The sequence below is a fragment of the Protopterus annectens genome, chromosome 9.part0, assembly GCF_019279795.1.
Source record: "Protopterus annectens isolate FY-2018-M chromosome 9.part0, PAN1.0, whole genome shotgun sequence".
NCBI classification, from domain to species: Eukaryota; Metazoa; Chordata; order Ceratodontiformes; family Protopteridae; genus Protopterus; species Protopterus annectens.
Window position 1 is genome coordinate 585,074,852 of NC_056743.1, and position 19,292 is coordinate 585,094,143.

General features: G+C 41.2%; 1 protein-coding gene across 3 annotated transcripts in view; it reads right to left on the reverse strand.

Moving 5' to 3' along the window:
* The window catches only part of CCHR9.PART0H2orf42 (chromosome chr9.part0 C2orf42 homolog), a 420,265-nt gene that overhangs the window by 228,228 nt on the left and 172,745 nt on the right, over positions 1 to 19,292 (reverse strand). For all 3 annotated transcript variants that reach the window (XM_044083125.1, XM_044083126.1, XM_044083127.1), the window contains exon 5: positions 7,258 to 7,362. In XM_044083125.1, coding sequence (XP_043939060.1) covers positions 7,258 to 7,362 — 105 coding nt within the window. The remainder of the gene's footprint in view (positions 1 to 7,257; positions 7,363 to 19,292) is intronic.

A 19,292-nucleotide genomic window follows, 5' to 3' on the forward strand; every position in this document is an offset into this window, starting at 1 on the left:
AGGCCATGTCTTTGGCACCAGTCATTTGCATGTGTTAAACCCACCTGCAATATATTGTGCCTTGAAGGGGGGAATCTACAATATCTCCCAATTTACAGTCATCTGTAAACCTAGTGACCCAGAGGCCGTTAACATTAATGACCTCTGAGATGTAGATGCCAAACAGGAGCAGGCCCAGCACAGAGCCCTGGGGTATTCCACTGGTGATCACTGTCTTGGTGGAGCTTGTCTCACCAATCCTGACTCTTTAGGTCCTGTCTGTGAGACAGCTGTCAATCCAGTGAATTATTTAAGGGTTTAACACCTACCTCAGGGAGCTTGTCAACAATGTCTGAGTGGATAATGTATCAAATGCCTTAGTCAAATCAAAATACACAGTATGCACAGTTTTACCCTTGTCCACTTCTTTGTTGGCCCTCTCAAGGAAGTATATTGCAGAAGTAGCCACGATCTTTCCTCAGCAAAGCCAAATTGGCTACTTACAGACACTGAATCTGTCCCAATGTCCTTGTTTATCATTTCTATGATAATTCGTTCCTTGGCTTTGCATATTAAGCTTGTTAGACTGATAGGTCTGTAGTTTCCTAAGTCGACTGACAGTCCACCCTTGTGAAGGGGAATGACTGTTGCAGTCCTACATTCACTTGGAATGTAGTTTGTTTCAAGGCTGTGAAGAATGTCTCAATCAGTCCTGATAGCTCATGTTTTAGTCTGTTCAGGAGGCAGCTGGGGACGTTGTCGGAATCCACGGAGGCAGTGCTCCTAGCTGTAGCAAATGTTGCCAGTAACTGGTCCCTGCTGATAGCTGAGGGAAGTATGCTGGAGGGGACTCGGGGATGAAATCTGAGCAGAATTTATCAGCCAGTAGATTTGCTATGTCACCCTGTTCAGTGTAGGTGGTAGTATTCACCACCAGTTCAGCACACTGTTGAGTGTTACCTCTAAGGTTCCAGACATAGCTGAAGAAGGCCTTCTGATTGTCCTTAGCCTACAAGGCTATCCTGACCTCATAGTTGGCCATGTTGTACTTAATTACACTTGTGTTTAAGAGAGTTGCTTTTCCTGATCTTGGTCATGAGTTTTCTTCCTTTTATTATCTACCCTGTTTAGGTAAGAATTCCAACAGTCAGGTCTGTTTTGAATTTATTTCTGGTAGGTATGGCAGCCTCTATGCAGCCATTCACATGTTTGTGTACTGACTCTGCGAATAATTCTGCATAGATACTGACTCTGTGAATAATTCTGCATAGGTAGCTATGGTCTTGGGGTTGGGCAGAGCCTTGAATTTTGGAAAACTGTCACTGAATATGATGTAGTTTGCCCTTTGAATAGTTCCTGTTATGGTTTAGCTGTTTTTTCTGTTTGATTTTTACTTCAAATGAGAAAGCTTTGTGATCCGATCTCACTAGAGAGGACATGGCATGGTGGGGGGGGGGGGGATTCCTATGTTGGTAAGTGTGACATTGTGAGGTGTTGTCAGCTGTACCAGGAAAAGTAACAGTGCATGCGTGGCATATGCCAGCATTGCTAACTGAAGTTTTGTAAATAATCTTATGTCATTTGACTGTCACACTGATTTGTGCAAATGCTTGTACTGGAAATGTGTTTGTGGAAGTTGCTTATGTTAAAAAATGCTGCAACAGAATCTTAACAGAGTTCTGAATGTGAACTGTGCTAGTGTCAGGTGACTAGTTGTGTTGTAATTCTATAACCAGCTGAAGGACGACACTCTGGCAGCAGTAGTTTGTTTTTGTTTTTCTTTGGAATCTGATATATAAAAGATATATGTCAGTTATCACAGTAGGTAGTAGTTCAGTAGTTGGTTGTATAGTTCATTGTGTGTGGAGTATCTCATCGTGCCTTGTGGAATTCAGCATCTCAGCAGTACATATTGCCTTGCAATATTAAGTGAGTTAACTAGGAACAGTTTCTCTTTAGTTTAGTTAGGAAAAGTACCTTGAGATTAGTTTAGCATCATTTCTTTTTCTGCATGTGAGATTCTATCCAGTTGTGTTATTTTATGTTTCCTGTGACTAAAAACTCTGATGTTTATTGTAAATAAATATTAAGTATTTTCCTGTTTTCTATTTTTATTAGCCAGACTGGCATTAAATATACTGATCCCAAGCATATTGCCAATATCCTGGCAGATCGATTTAGTGCCAACTTCAACCGCCCCCCTAAAGGGCCTATCTCAATACCAAATGATTGCCAAATTCCGGTAATCACGGCCACACGGGTAGAAACCGCACTCTCCAAAGCTAAGAATACAGCATTCATGGGACCAGATGACATCCTGGGCTGTGTACTACATGAACTACAAAATGAACTGGCACCTCACCCAAGTGTCATATTTAATCATAGCCTCACCTTAGGCTTCGTGCCCACTGAGTGGTGCACAGCTACAGTTATCCCACTCCACAAGGAGGGATCCACCTTGGATCCTGAGAACTACCGTCCCATCAGTCTGACAAGCCTGATATGCAAGGGCATGGAACGCATTATCATGGAACTTATAAACAAAGACATTGACAACCTTCAAACACTGGACCCCACCCAGTTTGGGTTCGTGAAGGGCCTATCTTGTCTCCTGAACCGGATTGACTTCTTCAAATCTGTCTCTAGAGCTGTGGACGAGGGTAAGGTGGTCCACACAGCCTATCTGGACCTCGCCAAGGCCTTTGACACCATCCCTCACTCTGGAATCATAGATAAACTTACTAAGCTGGGCATAAATCCCTACGTCACTCGATGGTTTGCCAACTGGCTTACTGACCGAACCCAGACTGTAAAAGTAGCCGACTCCAAATCCAGCTCCAGACAAGTGACAAGTGGAGTACCTCAGGGTTCAGTCCTGGGACCGCTCTTGTTTGGCATCTACTTCTGTGAAGTACAGGCCAACACTAACAGACTCTGGCTAACAAAGTTTGCAGATGACTGCAAACTGGGAGCCATTATTGAATCCCCAAATGATGTGGATATTCTACAAAAGGGCCTTACAGAAACAGATGCTTGGTGTCAGAGCCATGTGCTCAAGTTTAATGCAAGAAATGTATAGTTATCCCCTTTGGGAAAAACCATGTACCCATGAATTACCACATAGGTGGCAGTACACTAAACACCGAAAGTGTGATGAGAGACTTAGGGATGCAGGTGGACAGTGGTCTCACCTTCGATAACCACATCGTCACAACAGCCAGGAAATCCTTCTATGTGGCACACCTCTTCACTAAGGGCTTTTCATCCAAAAAAAGAGGTCATTGTCCCACTGTATGCATCCCGCATTAGACCCATTATAGAGTACAAAGCCCCATTTGGTATGTACCTCACAACACATCTGCAACAGCTGGAAAGGCCGCAGAAATACCTCACTAAAAGAATCACAGGCCTAAAGCAGATGCCCTATGCTGACCGTCTAAAAAAACCTCCAGCTATACTCTGTGGCATATTGTCTACTCAGAGGCAATCTCTGCTTAACATACAAGGCCATGTCAAACCCTGAGCTGTTGGACATGCTCCAGTTAAAGAAATCCCAATCCCTCAGAGCCACACGCTCCAGGGATCTAAACTGTGTCATCAAAATGAACAAACATGCTGGAGGGATAGGTTCCTGACCCAGAGACTCCCCATAATCTGGAATAGACTGCCCACATATGTCAAGCAGAGTGCTTCCTCGGCCCTCTTCAAAAGGAACCTTGACAATTGGATGGGAGATAGGAAATTCACCCCAGGGATCACGTCAGTCGCCCTGCTACACAGGGGTTCAGGGAAGTAAATACTGTGGGAAGAAATATACAGGGAATTGTTATGGCTAGGCTTGTATAGGCCCTAGGGCCAATAGCCTAGTACCAACCTATGAACCTATTAAATATTTTGATACCTTTTCATTGTGGCTGGTCTTTTAGTGAATACTTTTAATATCTTGATAGTACTTGTGCTTATTTCAGTGTCACTGTGGTGACTCTGAAATGCCTTACTGCGTCAGTCACACTTTACCACTCATAACAGTGTGATGTGGTGTGGTGTGGTGTATGTGTGTGTCAAAAATTAGATATTCAAGTGTCTGTGCCAGATACTTGTAACTGGGGCACAGTGCTCCAAGATGGGTCTTGTTTGAGATCTAGAGAGACAGACAGTCCAGTCCCAGTGGAGTGTGTTCCTTTCATGCTCTTAGGGAAAACTGTGTTGGATGCAGAGAGCTGCATTTGAAATACTATGTAGATCCATTACTCCTGTTTTTTTAGTAACCACCTCTCACCGGTATCGTTGGTAAAGATTGAAGCTCCTTGATTACTTGCCCGGGGTAAAGAAGCACATCATCACAGCGAGTATAACATCCTTTATGTTTGATCCTCTGGTTGGAGTGTGCACTATCTGTTCCAAGGTGTGTGTGTGTTTATAAAGTCCAGGCAGAGTTGTGTCTGAGTTTGAGGCAGTGTACATTTCCCAGTTTATAAAGGGGTAAGTCACCCACCAACAGGGTATTTGGTTGGATGTTGAGCACCCCTAGTAGTTTAAGTAAGATCTTACACACCCTAGAGACATAGATGGTGATCTGTAGATAGCCATGATATGGTGTAGGACTTTACCTATAGTGACTTGCAAGTGGATGAGCTCTATGGTATCATCCTGTTTAACCAACCTGGAGGTATGTTTGCTGCTAACGTACATAAAAACACCTCCACCTCTGGCCCCAGTCTGTGCTGCTGTTGGTCTAAATGTGTGGATGGCACTGTAGCCTTGCACTACCAGAGTACTTTCTATGACTTTACACCAAGTCTCGGTCACAGCACAAATATCTACATTCAACAGAGTGAGGAAGGCTTGAGGGGTGTACAGTTTTTTGTTTAGGCTCCAAGCAGTGAGCAGTAACACCTAAAGGTTTCCCGTTGACTTATTCCACAGTGTTGGTAGGTTTGTATTTTTGGCACTGCCTAAAAAAGCTCTAAGGGAGTGGATAAAGTTTTAGCCAATTTCCAATATTCTAAGGAGGAGGGGGCAGGTACAACCCATCCTTGGCAAAGCAACACGGTCTTTTGACTATGTTCTCCCATACTGACAGATACTGGATTTCCCTGAAGTGACACCAGAAACTAAGGTGTTCCAATGAATGCTACACTTGCTTTCTGTGCTGAAAGATCTGGAGACTGTGGGTTTTATTCTCACTCCAGCTGACTGATTCGTTTTTCCATTACTGACACTGTAGTGCAGCTATTGGGGGGGGGGGTGCTGCATTCCTGAGTGTGCCTTCCTTTGGATGAGAAGTTAAACCAAGGTCAGGATGTAAAAGAATTCATGGAACTCACTGAAAAGAAATGGGGAAGTTTCCCAGCAACCTAGGCAAATTTCCCTTAGTTCATAGGTAAGTACTAGGCTAGCTGCCCTTGCAGGACATTTTAAACCAAGCTAATTTCCCTTTTTGTGCTCAAATTAATCAATCACATTTGGTTAGAGACTGGTCTTACCCATCCCATGATCGATAATTATATATTACCCCAAATTAGAATAACTGGGATCCTACCACAGATATTTTGAGGGAATCCATGCATGGGCTAAAGCATTTAGGAGCTGCCTCTGTCCATTAGTAGTACAGGTATCAGAACTTGTCAGAGATCTGGGATGCATGGCTAGGCTTAAAAAAGGTCCTTGTGGTCGTTAGCCTAGTAAACGCCTATGACCCTATGAAGGGGCAGTCCAAGGGTAAATTTTCTATTTCTCATCCAAAGATCCAAGTTGAGCTTCAATATGGACAGGGATGAACTTTGTTTTATGCAGATGGGAAGTCTGCTCCAGAGCAGCAGTATCATCTATGAGATATACCAGTCCCTCAAAACCCTTTTGTTCATGTTGCAGAAGAGGTTTAGATCATTAGAACAAGCATTTATGATGCCATTTGACTTACTAATGCACAGTAAATCCATCAGTACAGGGTCAGAGGGTGCCTTGTATGCCAGATACAGGCAACCTCTAAGCAGTCTGTAGGATACAGATTATAGTGACAGGGCTTTATGAGTTGGTCCATGTAGGACATGTTGTTTAGACTTGTATTCTTTTAGTAAGGTATCAGTGTGGGTGTTCCGGTTGTTGCATGTGTCTGGATAGATACATGCCAGAGGGGGCATTATATTCAATGACTGGCCTAATGAGGGCTGAGTAAAAGGGTACAAATTACATCCCTAGATCTAGACACAATTCCTTTGCTTATACGCTCTGTAATACAGGAGGAGTTTCTTACAATAATGGGCACATGTTGGTCAAAAGTTAGTTCACTGTCCACATAAGTCAGCATGAATACCTCCTTGAGTCTCTGCTGGCCTAGTGGGACTAACCCAATCAACAATTAGTAAATAAATAACTACACAAACTCTTATGCAAATCAAGTAAGTCTCTACAACAATTGTTGCGATTATGACCTTACTCTTTGCAATTTAACTGTGCACAATTTTTAGAAATTTGACTTTTCTTGAGTCTGTTGCTACAATGTCATTATACAACCTTTTTCTCTAGTCTTCCACTGAAAATGGGTTATGCCCACTCAGAAAGTCCCAGTCAACATATTTAAATAAACATGGCCAGAAACTTGGGAAGCTAAAGTTCTTCAAAATAGAAATCAGAACAGAAATGGAGGATTTGATATTGAAGTAAGGATCACAGTAAGGTTATCTTGTAGAGGAAGGGCAGGGAGAGGACAGAGCAGCAGACCACACTGACTAACCACTCCCTGTAATTTCAAAGAGCACTTCTCAAAGAAGCCTGCATGTAGTGCCACATAAGGAACTAAAAGAATGCGATACAGAATGAATCCAAAGAAGCATTCAAGTCATCACATCTCAAGAGGAGAAAGGGTGAGGGGGAAAACAGGACTGGAGGGAATGTTGACTGTTAAAATCAATTAAATGGCAGCCTAAACAGACTTACTGTCTCCCACTCTTAAGCTTTTGTAATGTCAGACATGTATAAGAAAAAATATACTAAATAAAAAAAAAAAACAGTAAATTCAGCTACTATACTTTTGCTCTACCAACATTTGCTACTTCTCAAAAATACATTGCTATTCTATCTCTAGTCATAAATACAACGTCCATCTCACTATCATCTAATGTACACTAATGTAAACCAAGCCTGTATTTGTTGGTAAAGCAAGTGATACAAACGTACTTCCAAGAAGCAACTGCAAAGGAGAAAGTGTCACATTAAAGAACTATAAAAAAACATAAAAATTCTATGTACAAATTATGCAGGAAATCATATACTCACCATTAAACTGGTAATGCATTGTTTGATTAATCTGTTCTGTTGCACTGGCTAGCCAGTCTAAGAAGCCAAACGACACCTGAGATTCATCTACTGTTTTGTTCTCAGCTAAAATAAGTGAGAAAATACATCAGAAAACTATAATTAGAAAGAAAAAATATGTAAAGCACATCTGTACAATCAGTTAATTTACCCTCACTAAATCAATGGCAATATCTTACTTAGTTATAAACATCCAGCAAGGATATTCATTTACCACACCTGATACATTAAGGAAACACAGTACTTTTATTCCAAAGATCTCTGGAAAAGAACAGACGTGTTGCAAAGATTCTACCTGTAGAAGACTTGTAATCTTAGTAAGAAATGTTCCTTTTTAGTATCTAAATTTATGATACATTATTAAAGGTGATCAAATTATTATGAATAAGTATTTTTTATGTTAATGCTTTAAATGTAAATTTAAATGTTGTATACACCTATCAGGAAATTAACTGTCAGCAGATTAAACTATTGCATAATAGATGATATATTTGACTTACACAAGTAAATACAATAAATAGTGTCATTCTGGACCTAATCACTAGTACATTAATTACTACTTTATGTTCTTTTTTTTCAGACTTTATTTTATTCTATTTTTCAACATCCGATATGCAAAAATATACAACATGACATTTCTTCATGATCAGATTAACCTTGAACTGACAATTAACAAGATAATACCTTTTAAGTGCTAGCCATGAAATGACAAAGTTCTAGTGTCTAAAGAGATTGGTTCATTTATACAATTAAATTAAATGTTTGGAGTAATACAGGCCTACATTTAGAAATAAGTGGTACATAGCAGGATTCATTAACACATAATATACACAACTATTTACATATAGTGCTACAATTAATGAAGTTAGTGAGGGGTCACTTCATTACAATGAAAGACAAAAATAAAACTATGAGAAACTATCTGCTAAAATCTCATGAGGAAGAGAGTTCCAGAAACAACGCAGGGGCAGTTGATAGATGTGTTCTTGTTATAGCTTAATTCAGACTGTGTTCTAGGATCAGATTCCAATCGTTGAGACACTTCATGTGCTTATTTCTATTACCTATGAATAGTTAGTGAGATATGATACATTTAGTTTTTACTCCTACCCTTTTCCAAAGATCCTACTTCCTGTTCTTTTATCTTTGTTACACTATTCACTACTTCAAGTATGGTTGGTTTAGATTTGGATTTCCATTTTCTAGTAATTGCTTTTTTGGCAGCCACCAGAATTAAACTTAGCAAGGCCTTACTATGTCTAGGCAATTCAGATCCTGTATCCAGCTCAAAAAATCACTTCCTTAGTTACACTCATTTGCTCAGTGAGTTCTCCTGACAGAGTACTCTGTAGGGAATTTTTAAAGTCTGCCACTCATTACATTCTAAGAACATACCTCTTTCTTACCCATTACTCCCACAAAAGTTGCCATCTACCCGAGGAAATCTTCTTTGGACTCTGCTTGGGGTATAAAAATAACTATTCAAACAATTCCAGAAAAAATCCTAAATCTTCTAGACTTTGTCGTACATTTGAGAGCCATGCATATGTCCTCCCATTGTTTCTTTGTGAACTGTTTATTTAATCTCTATCCAATCTTTTTTTGATCTCCCCTGATTCCTACAATCATTATGCAATATTTTATATGCCCTACTAATTATCCCTTTTAACAGCAGCTTCTGTTCTAGATTCAACTAAAAACCCAACCAGTGAAGGTCTTTTATTTAGGATTCCCCTATCCCTTTTTCTTTGCCTATACTCTAATATCAATCCCTGATAGGGAATGTAATCTCTAGCCTGCAATGCAAATGTCTTTGTGGCCTCTTCCTATGCTATTACATTTCCCTCTCTATTTGTTCCCACTACCTTGGTTCCTTTGCCAGCTTCCTGCAGTAAATTCCAGCCCCCTCTTGCCTATTCTCTGTACCCCTGATTGCACTCATTACTATCAGCAGACCCTCCTTTCTCCATTCCCATGTTGGCTTCATTCTTAGCTTACTTTCTGCTACTTTATGAATATAACATTCTGTACGACTACTGCTATTCTCCTTAAGGATCTGCATCCAAAATCCCACTCATTCCTTGTTACTTGAATTACCCCCTGCTTCATCATCACCCGTTTCCACTTTGAATTGTAGATTTCTGCTTGTGTTATGTATAAGAGGCTTAACTGTGTATCTCTAAAATATCCGTTTAAATCAGGTAATCCAAATCTTCTTGTTCTATTGGAAGGATCAACTTATCCCACTTGACTTTTGCCATCTTCCACTCCCATTTAAAATCCTTCAATTCTTTATAAATTACTATCCACAACTTCTCCTCTGGATGTTAAAAATATGCCTGACATATGTATACAGCTAAATGGACTAATACTGTTTACATCTGCAATCCACATCCATAGGCAAGACTTTCCAGTTTCTGAGTTTTTGTTATTACCTTTTGTTTAGTTTCTTCTCACATATCCTTAGCTGCCACAACAGAATCCTTGTAACCCATACTCCTAAATAGTTCATTTTATCGTACTCCATAAGAGTATTGTTGAACCAGTTCATGTGTGAGTACACAGTTTACAGTTACAGCATTTGTTTCATCTTCATTAAATTTATATCCTAAAAAAAAAAAACTTGAAAATGTCTCAGAATGTTCCACAAGACAGATCTCTTTTTCTAGTTCTATCAGATACAAAATAATTTCATCTGCAAATAAAGCTATCTTTTCTTGAATATTATACCAAATACATCCTTGAATTTCTGAGTCCCTTATTTTCTTTTACAGTAGTTCTAAATATAATGCAAACAACAAAGGGGAGAGAGGACACCCCTGCCTAGTTCCTCTGTTCAAAAACAACTGATCAAAGAAGAACTATCCTAATTTGATTTTTGCCACTGATCCCTCATATATCCTTCTAATTGACCATAATATTGTATCAGAAAATGAAACGCTTCCATTGTCCTACTCAAAAAAAATCCCAGCTTACTCTGTAGAATGCTTTCTCTGCATTAAGACCCACCAACAACAGTGGTATTTTCTGACATTCTGCTTCCTTCTGTATTATCATTGTTCTCTTAATGTTATCAAATGTTTGCCTCCCCTCCACAAAACTATACTGATCCATATCTATCGATTTTGGCAACACCTTTGTCATTCTTTTATCCATTAAAGTCAAAGACTTTATAATCATGGTTTAAACTGAAATAATCAAGAAGGTACACCAATCCAGAAAGTGAAGTAATAGTGGTGAAGTACAAGTACTTCACCGCTATTACTTCGCTGTCTGGATTGGTATATCTTCTTGATTATTTGCCTTTTTGCACCATTATCATGGTTTGGATTATTAAACTGAAATAAGCCTATATGAAGCTGGATCTGATGGGTCTTAATCATCTTTAGGTATTACAGCCACCACAGCTTTTCTACAGGATGTTGGTGCTTCCCCTCCTTTTAAAATACTGTTAAACAAAACCTTCCAGATCTTTATTGCTTTTTTCACGTCTAGATTCCAAACTCCCACTGGAATACAATGTATTCCTGGAGACTTTACTGTAGATTGGTTATACATCACCATTTTCATCTCATCTCCTCATATTAATGTTAATTGTTGAGCCTCATCTACCTCTAACCTTGGCATATTTAAGTCTTCATACTTTGTTTTTTTCTTGATTTCACCTTTTCTCTGCTTTATATAAATTTTCATAAACTTTCCAAAACATCTGTGATACTTCTAAACTAAGGATCTCTGGTTATTTTTCTTGTTACAAGCTCCCTTGGTTTGGCAACAACCTTTTCTACTTTATGTTGTCTAAGTCAATGTGCCAAAAGTTTTTGTGCTCTAGAGTTACTGTCAAAAAATAGTTCCTTAACAGCAATATTCTAAACTCATGCATATTATTCAGGTCCTCCCTTATTTTGTCTTCAGCACTCTGCAATTGTGCCCTCCTCTTGTTCTGTGAAAATCCCCTTATTCTGCAATAATTTAACCTTTGTGAGTCCTCTAAATAATTCTTACTTCTTAACTATTATACTTTTCCTTTACCTCTACCGTATTTCAAACTCCACTTTCATTTTAGCCCATTCACTAGCTATAACATCTGGAGCACTTTCAATCTTCCATAATAACTACCAAATACTCTCCACTCCCCATTCCTTAAATTCCTCTCTTTTTAACAGGTAGTTGGGGAAGTGCCAGTGTCTCAACTTTACTTCATTACCCTGCAATTTCATCTAAGTAATTACTGACTCATGATCTGAAATAGTTATTGAATGCATGTCAAAGTTCTCAATTAAATGCACGTTCCTGTGAAATATAATTTCTGTCTTGTCTAATCCATTTATTGTACCTTGGGGAATAATATGTAAATTCTTGCAAAGTCCCTACTACTGAATTCAAGTCTTCCACAATAAATATTTTCATAAACTTCTTCAGAAATCTACCCTCTTTTGTTATATTCTCCCTTCTAGTCCCCCAGATGTATCCTCATTGTTGCAAATCAAATGTCACTCCACAGCTATAAGTAATATTATCTACTGAAAAATGATAATTTTTCCCTAATTTTTAAGCTCAATAATAGCAATTTTAGGTGGAACATAAATACATGCCAACATAATCTTCATCCCTTGCTAGTAGCCCCTTACTACCACAAATCTGCCATTATTATTATTTTTAACCAGTGAAATATCGGGAGCCACTGGAGTGAGCCTCAAAATATGGAGATTGAATGGCCGAAAGGTCAGACCTGTATATAATAAGTCTGAGATGCCATTTATCTAAATATTCCCTTTTCTCTGAGGTATAGCAATCTCGGAGTTGTTATATAAAAGTTAGGGGGGGTGTAGGGGTATTGCAGGGGTGGGTGCTTTCCCCTCCTGCAAAAATAAGTTTAAAGGAGAAGAGCAACTTTCAAAATTTGCTCTTCTCCTGTATTTTCTGTCTTTTTTTTTTTTTTGACTTGTCAACACTCAGCATTTCGAGTGCTGACATTTCAATAGGGAACCCCTTTTTCCTGCAGTCTATCACTATTGTAGCTCCTCTAGCAATTAATAAAAGTATTTCTTTTTTCCTTTGTCCCTGATATTCTGCTGAATATCCATCTTGAAATCCTTTGTTTACGAAATTCACATGCTCATTTCTTTTCAAATGTGTGTCTTGTAGCATTGCTTCTTAACATAATTATTCTTTCCTTTTTGTCAATACCTGAGGCCATTCATGTACTAAGATAACATGTAAAGTGTCACCATTATAAGAAGTCATCATTCCCAGCTATATGACATTTTTAAATGTCTTTTCCAGCTTTTGTGATGTATGCACCCAATAATGCTTGATCTGTGTACTTTTGCACCCCATCCCCAACAACCTATGAGTACAATTAACTTAAACATACTTTTGTCTAGTATTTTTCCTCTTATTGCACTGCAAAAGCAACATTTCTTAATACTAAAAATGAAAAAAGAAAGAGGGCAAAAAAGGCATCTATTTACAGTAGTAACTTTATCACATAAGAACTAAAAATGCTTCCCTATGACACATGCAATTTACATTGTGAAAAGTTTCACAGAAATACTGTTAAAAACACTCAACCCATATCAAACCAGGAATTGAGTACAGTGCTCCCTTTTGCGTGTACCTCAACAGACACCTGCAACAACTGGAAAGACCACAGAGATTTTTCAACAAGAAATTACAGGGCACACAAAACAAATCTTATGCAGAAAGACTGAAAGCACAGTCACTGTATTCAGTCTCCTACAGGTTGATAAAGAGTGACCTGTGCCTGGTTTACAAGGCAGTCTCTGAATAGGCCCTGATGGCAATGCTATACATTTGTAAATCAAATTGTACGAGGACCACTCACTCCAGGAATCTTAACCTAGCCTCTGACATGAATAGGTCATGCTGGAGAGATAAATACATCTCCCAGAGACAACAACCTCTCTTGAACAAGCTTCCAATTCACTTGAAACAGAGCACCTCAATGACCTTCTTCAAATGTAATCTACATCAATGGATGGGTGACCGTAAATTTACTCCTGGGATGGAGCCCATGTCCCTCCTGGAGAGAGGAAGATGGTATTAACTACCATAGACCCTTACCTCTGCAAACTTCACTCACATAACCAACCAACCAACCAAATGGGGCAACTCGGGATAAATATGGCTAGGCTTGTAAGGGCTCCAGGGCTGTTAGCCTAGTAACCTTCTATGAACCCATGAAAAGTACAGTTTTGTACCTACCATAAATGTAGATGTCCGAGAGGTATGCATCTGCAGTCCTAACAAATGGGTTGTCCTGGCCTCAGGCAGCCCTTCGGTCGGCCGGATTCCAAAGTCTGGGTCTGGCCTCGGCTGGTGTCGCACTTCACCCGACATCATAGCTGCAGTTCTTCGGGTATAAAGGCATCAGCCGACGCCATTTTCCTCAGTGTTTCTTGCCCCAGATGCCAGATGCCCTCTAGGAAGGCTAAATTTGGATAAATGCAAATGTTTCCAAACAACAGAGAGCAAATAGAAATAAACATGTATGTACATATATATAAACAAATACACCATAATAGATTCCCCCAGCTAGCTACAAGAGGGGCAAATACCCTAGGAGTACCACAGAGGGGAAGGAGGGTGGGTAATCCTGACTGCAGATGCATACCTCTCGGACATCTACATTTATGGTAGGTACAAAACTGTACTATGTCCTTCAAGGATGCATCTGCAGTCCTAACAAATGGGTAGAATACCATAGCCAAACTGGGGGAGGAGGCCCTAACAAGATTATGGTGTAGTTAAGATCCCTTGCAACACAGCAGTGGCAAAACCTGCTCGGGATCTGGAGTATAAGGGTAGATTATAATGCTTGGCAAATGTATGCACGGAGCTCCAAGTAGCAGCCTCTAAAATGTCTTTTGTAGCCACTCCTCGTAAAAAGGCTGTAGTAGTGGCTGTAGCCCTTGTGGAGTGAGGTCTGATATTTTCTGGAGTTGCCTTTCCATGATAAGAATAACAAAATCTAATGCAATTTCCTATCCATTTAGAGATTGTCTGTTTTGAAATTGCTTTTCCTTCCATTCCTTTGGCATATGCTACCAGAAGCTGGTCAGTTTTTCTATTGTTCTTGGTTCTGTCCAGGTAGTAGCGCAATTGCCTATGCACATCCAAGGTATGCAGCAGTCTTTCTCCCTGTTCTGTGGGTTGGGGAAGAATGTAGGTAGGTGGATTGCTTGGTTTAAAGATACCCTGGAGACCACCTTTGGCATAAAGGTAGGATTAGTTCTCATGGACACTCTATCCTGATGGAAGATAAGGAAGGGTTGCACTGCCATTAATGCCTGTAGTTCAGAAACCCTTCTTGCTGAAGTGATTGCAAGCAGGAAAGCAGTTTTCCATGATAAGTACTGTAATTCTGCTGTTGCTGCTGGTTCAAAAGGGGGAAGTGTCAACTTTTCTAGCACAAAGTTCAAGTCCCATGTAGGCAATGGTGGCTTCCTTGGTGGCTTTACATTTTTGATTCCTCTCAGAAACTGCCTGAGTAGAGGATGAGAGAAGACTGGAGGATCCATGTTGTATTCTGCTGAAATAGCTGACGCATGAATCTTAATGGAAGAGTAAGACAGGCCATTGTGGAAAAGCTCTGCTAAGTATTCCAGGATGTTAGCTATGTTTACCAGTGCTACATTTTGCCCTTTTGCTGCACTCCAAAAGAGAAACCTTTTCCATTTCGCTGAGTAAGTTTTTCTTGTTGAGGGTCTGCGAGCTTCCAAGATAATGTCTTTAACCCTTTGAGATAAATCTGGGTTATTTTGTCTTATGCAATGCTCCAAGCAGCTAGCTGCAGTGTTTTTAGGTTCGGATGCAGGGTTTTGAAGTTGTTCTGTGTTAGCAGTAAAGGAACCAGGGGTAGAGGCCATGCGAGTTCCCGAGACATACTCCTCAGTAGTGGGTACCAGTGCTGTCTCGGCCAGTCTGGAGCTATCAGGATGATCCTTGGGTGGTCTTCTTTGATCTTCAATAGCACCTTGTGCATCAAAGGAAGAGGTGGGAATGCATATGCTGTCAGGTTTTTCCAACTGAAAGATAGGGAGTCCACCTTCCAAGCAAGTGGGTGGTATGTCCTTGTGCAGAATTTTTCAATTGGTGATTGTGTGGGGATGCGAATAAGTCTATTTCTGGTAGTCCCCATTTCCTTGTGATGGATTTGAAGATGTCTGGATGCAGCATCCATTCGTGGGCATCCGTGGTAGTCCTGCTTAAGATGTCTGCTAGTATGTTTTCTCTTCCTGGCACAAATATTGCCTTGAGCTGTATGTTTAGGCTTAGGGCCACATTCCAGAGATCCATTGCCATCCGGCATAGAGGATATGAATGTGTGCCTCCCTGTTTGTTGATATACCACATAACTGTGGTGTTGTCCGTCCTTATCAGCAAATGCCCCTGTTGGAGAAACGGTCTAAATGCTTGAATTGCCAGTTTTACTGCCAGCATCTCTTTTTGGTTTATGTGTAGGTTTAGCTGGTCTTGAGTCCATAAGCCTTGTATGCACTTGTCCAGCATGTGTGCGCCCCAACCGAGGTCTGAGGTGTCTGTGGTGATAGTCTGGCTTGGTTGAGGGCTGTGGAAGGGCAGTCCTTTGTTCAATTGACAGGCCTGAGCCCACCATCGGAATTCTTTCTTCAGGCATGGAATTATTGGAATTTGGGTTTCTAGGCTGTGCTTGTGCTGAGACCATAAATTCCTGAGGTACCATTGCAACTTCCTCATATGCAGTCTGGCATGTGGGATCAATATTATGCAGGATGCCATGTAACCCAGAGCTTGCAGGACTTTCCTTGCTGTAAGTTGGTTCTGCGTTGTTAATGCCATGAAGTAGAGTGGAAGGTGCTTTTGTTTTTCTGCTGTGAGGGATGCCATTTGATTTGATGTGTCCAGTTCTGCACCCAAGAAGGTTATCCTTTGGGATGGCAACAGCCTTGACTTTTTTATATTGACTGTGTATCCCAAGGCTTGCAGTAGATGAATGACCCTTTTCAAGTCTTCTGTTAATTTGTTTTTGTTGTCCGCTTGTAACAGGCAGTCGTCCAGGTAGGGGTAAATTTGAATTCCCTGAAGCCTGCAATAAGCAATTACTGATGCCAGGCATTTCGTGAATACTCTGGGCGCAGTAGATAAGCCAAAAGGCAATGCTGAGAATTGATAATGCTCTGATCCTGCAAGAAATCTGAGGTATCTTCTGCAATTTGGTTGAATGGGGACGTGCAGGTATGCCTCCTTGAGATCTAGAGTTACCAGCCAAGACTCCTTGCCCAGCATGGGAAAAAGCTGCTGTAGAGTCAGCATTTTGAATTTTGGGACAATGAGGTATGTGTTCAGTGCGGACAGGTCTAGAATAGGTCTCCATTGATTTTCCTTCCTTGGCACCAGGAAAAGTCTGGAGTAAAATCCTTGCCCTTGTTCCATAGATGGTACCTTTTCTATAGCTCTCATCCTTTTTAAGTTGTCTATTTGTTCTAGAGCGTTTGCCATTTGATTTCGAGGTAGGTTTGGCATTCCTCTCTTCCTTGGTAGAGTATGGAAGTGAAACCTGTAACCTTTGTCTATTGTCTGTAAAATCCATTTGTCTCCTGTAATGCAATGCCAGTTTACTGAAAATAAGGCTAGCTTTCCGCCTAAGGGTGCTTCTAAGTTGTTCCCTGGTAGGCGGCTTCAGAGCCAAGTCACTGTGATTGTCCTGTGGAAGTGGTAGTGGCTGGATCTGTAGCAGTACTTCGCTGGTTGTTAGGCTGCCACTGACGTCCCCTGTAGGCACCTCTGGATTGACCTCTGCCTCTTGTGCCTATTCCTGCCTCTCTGTGCTCTGTTGGTGTCTGGAAAGGACCAATTCTTGGAAGGCCAGTTCCTACTAAACGTTGGAGGCTGGACCTGTAAGAAATCCTTGACTGTCTGGACAGATTTTGCTTTCTCTTCCACCTTCTTCAGCACTTGCTGTGCAGGAGAGCCAAACAAATTGTGTTTATCCATGGGAGCATCTAGGAGCTTTGATTTTACATGGTCTGGTAAGGACTGCTCTTTTAACCATGCATGCCTTCTGATCACTGTACCAGTCATAGCTGATCTAAAGGAGGCCTCCAGTGCATCATAGCCGCATTTTAAGGAATGATTACTGACCTGCTGTATGTTATGTACCATTTCCTGAAGGGACTTTCGGTCTAAAGGTTCAGGTGAGGACAGCTTTTTAGATAACTGATCTAACATAAATTCCTGATACTGAATCATGTGGAATTGACAGTTTAAGGCCCTAGCCGAAAGAGTAGCAGAAGTATAAACTTTTTTACCCCATCTCTCCAAGGCCCTAGATTCCCTTTCAGAGGGGAGTGGGTTTTTGGCAGAGGTAGCTGCTACAGCCTTGGGACCCTGTGAAATAGTTTCAGGATCTGCAAAAGGTGCCTTATACAAGTGATTATGTGTGTCCGGAACCCTGTAGTATCTGTCGGGCTTAGCAGGGGCCGGAGGGAGTGAATCAGGAGCAGTACAAGCATCATTAAATGCATCATCCACAACTGTAAGTACTGGAGGAATGGCTAAAGGCCTATGCTGTGGCAAATGCAAAAGTCCTAAGCCTTTTCCTAGAGTCTGAGAAATCCTGACCCTGCCATTGAAATTGTTCCCTCATAGCATGCAAGGTTTCCCCAAAAGAAAATTCCTCAGGAGGAGAGGCAGAAGGAATGGAGTCTTCTGCATCAGAGTCCTCATATGGAGAATAAGGGCCCTCAGGAGGGTTTGTATTTTCTGATTCATCTGAGGAGTAATCAGAAGAAACTGGCTCAGGGGGTTCTGCTCTAGGCCTCTTCTCTGGAGGGGTTGAGAGGCCCTATCAGGGTGAGACTGGGATCCCCTGATCAAAGAAATGAGATCCTCTGCTAGACTAAGCATTTGAGTACTAGAGCTAGGCCTGTGAGAGGGGGCTTTAGTAGGCACGGCCTTGGAAGATTTAGCTGCTTTAGCCCTGGCAAAGGCCTTAATTGACATGGATGCAGGGGGCCTAGCAGCTCCACGTGCAGGAGTAGATACATCTAGGGGAATAGTATCTGATAAATCCTGAGAAACTGTAAGAGCAGGTGGAATTTCAGTAGCAGATTCAGCCATGCTGGAAGAGGCCTCGGTAGTAGGAGGCATGCTTTCGGCCGAAGGAAGAACCGCAGACTCTGTTTCAGCCGAAACTGAGACACTCGCGGTTGGCTTAACCGCGGTTTCGGCCGAAACCGCGGACCGCGAGTGTTGGTCCTTTTCCTTACGTTTTTTAACTAAATGTGAAGTCGGAGTCTCCGACGGCATGATATAAGCAAAAGCGGAGCCGAAAAACTCCTCTGCAAACTCCGACCGATGTCTAAGCGTCCGTCGGTTGAAGGAAGCACAGGCTAAACAAGCTGCTACGTCGTGGTCTGGGCCTAAACAAGGTAGGCAGTAAGAGTGGAAGTCTTTATGAGGTATTTGTTTCCCACAAGTTAAACAGTTATTCACTTTTTCTGACATCGGCTGAGGCAAGAAAGAGTCCCCAACGGGGTACTTAGCTTTTTAGAAGTCTTCGGTAGTAGTAATCTCTGGATCTGACCGACCGGCACTTGCGAACAGCTTCTGCTTCGGGCGCCACGCGGCAAGAAAGACTGAGGAAAATGGCGTCGGCTGATGCCTTTATACCCGAAGAACTGCAGCTATGACGTCGGGTGAAGTGCGACACCAGCCAAGGCCAGACCCAGACTTTGGAATCCGGCCGACCGAAGGGCTGCCTGAGGCCAGGACAACCCATTTGTTAGGACTGCAGATGCATCCTTGAAGGACATCTGCTGCAAAACCCTTTTATTGTTAAAGGCTGAACAAGACACTACACAAAAGCTACAGACTCATCACGCTTCTCTTATTAATCCCATTATGTATCATCTGAATCAGGTAATACCATTAATGTTTATAAAAACTGAAGAATTATTTTAGTATTGTCAGAAATGTTATTGTTGGACCTA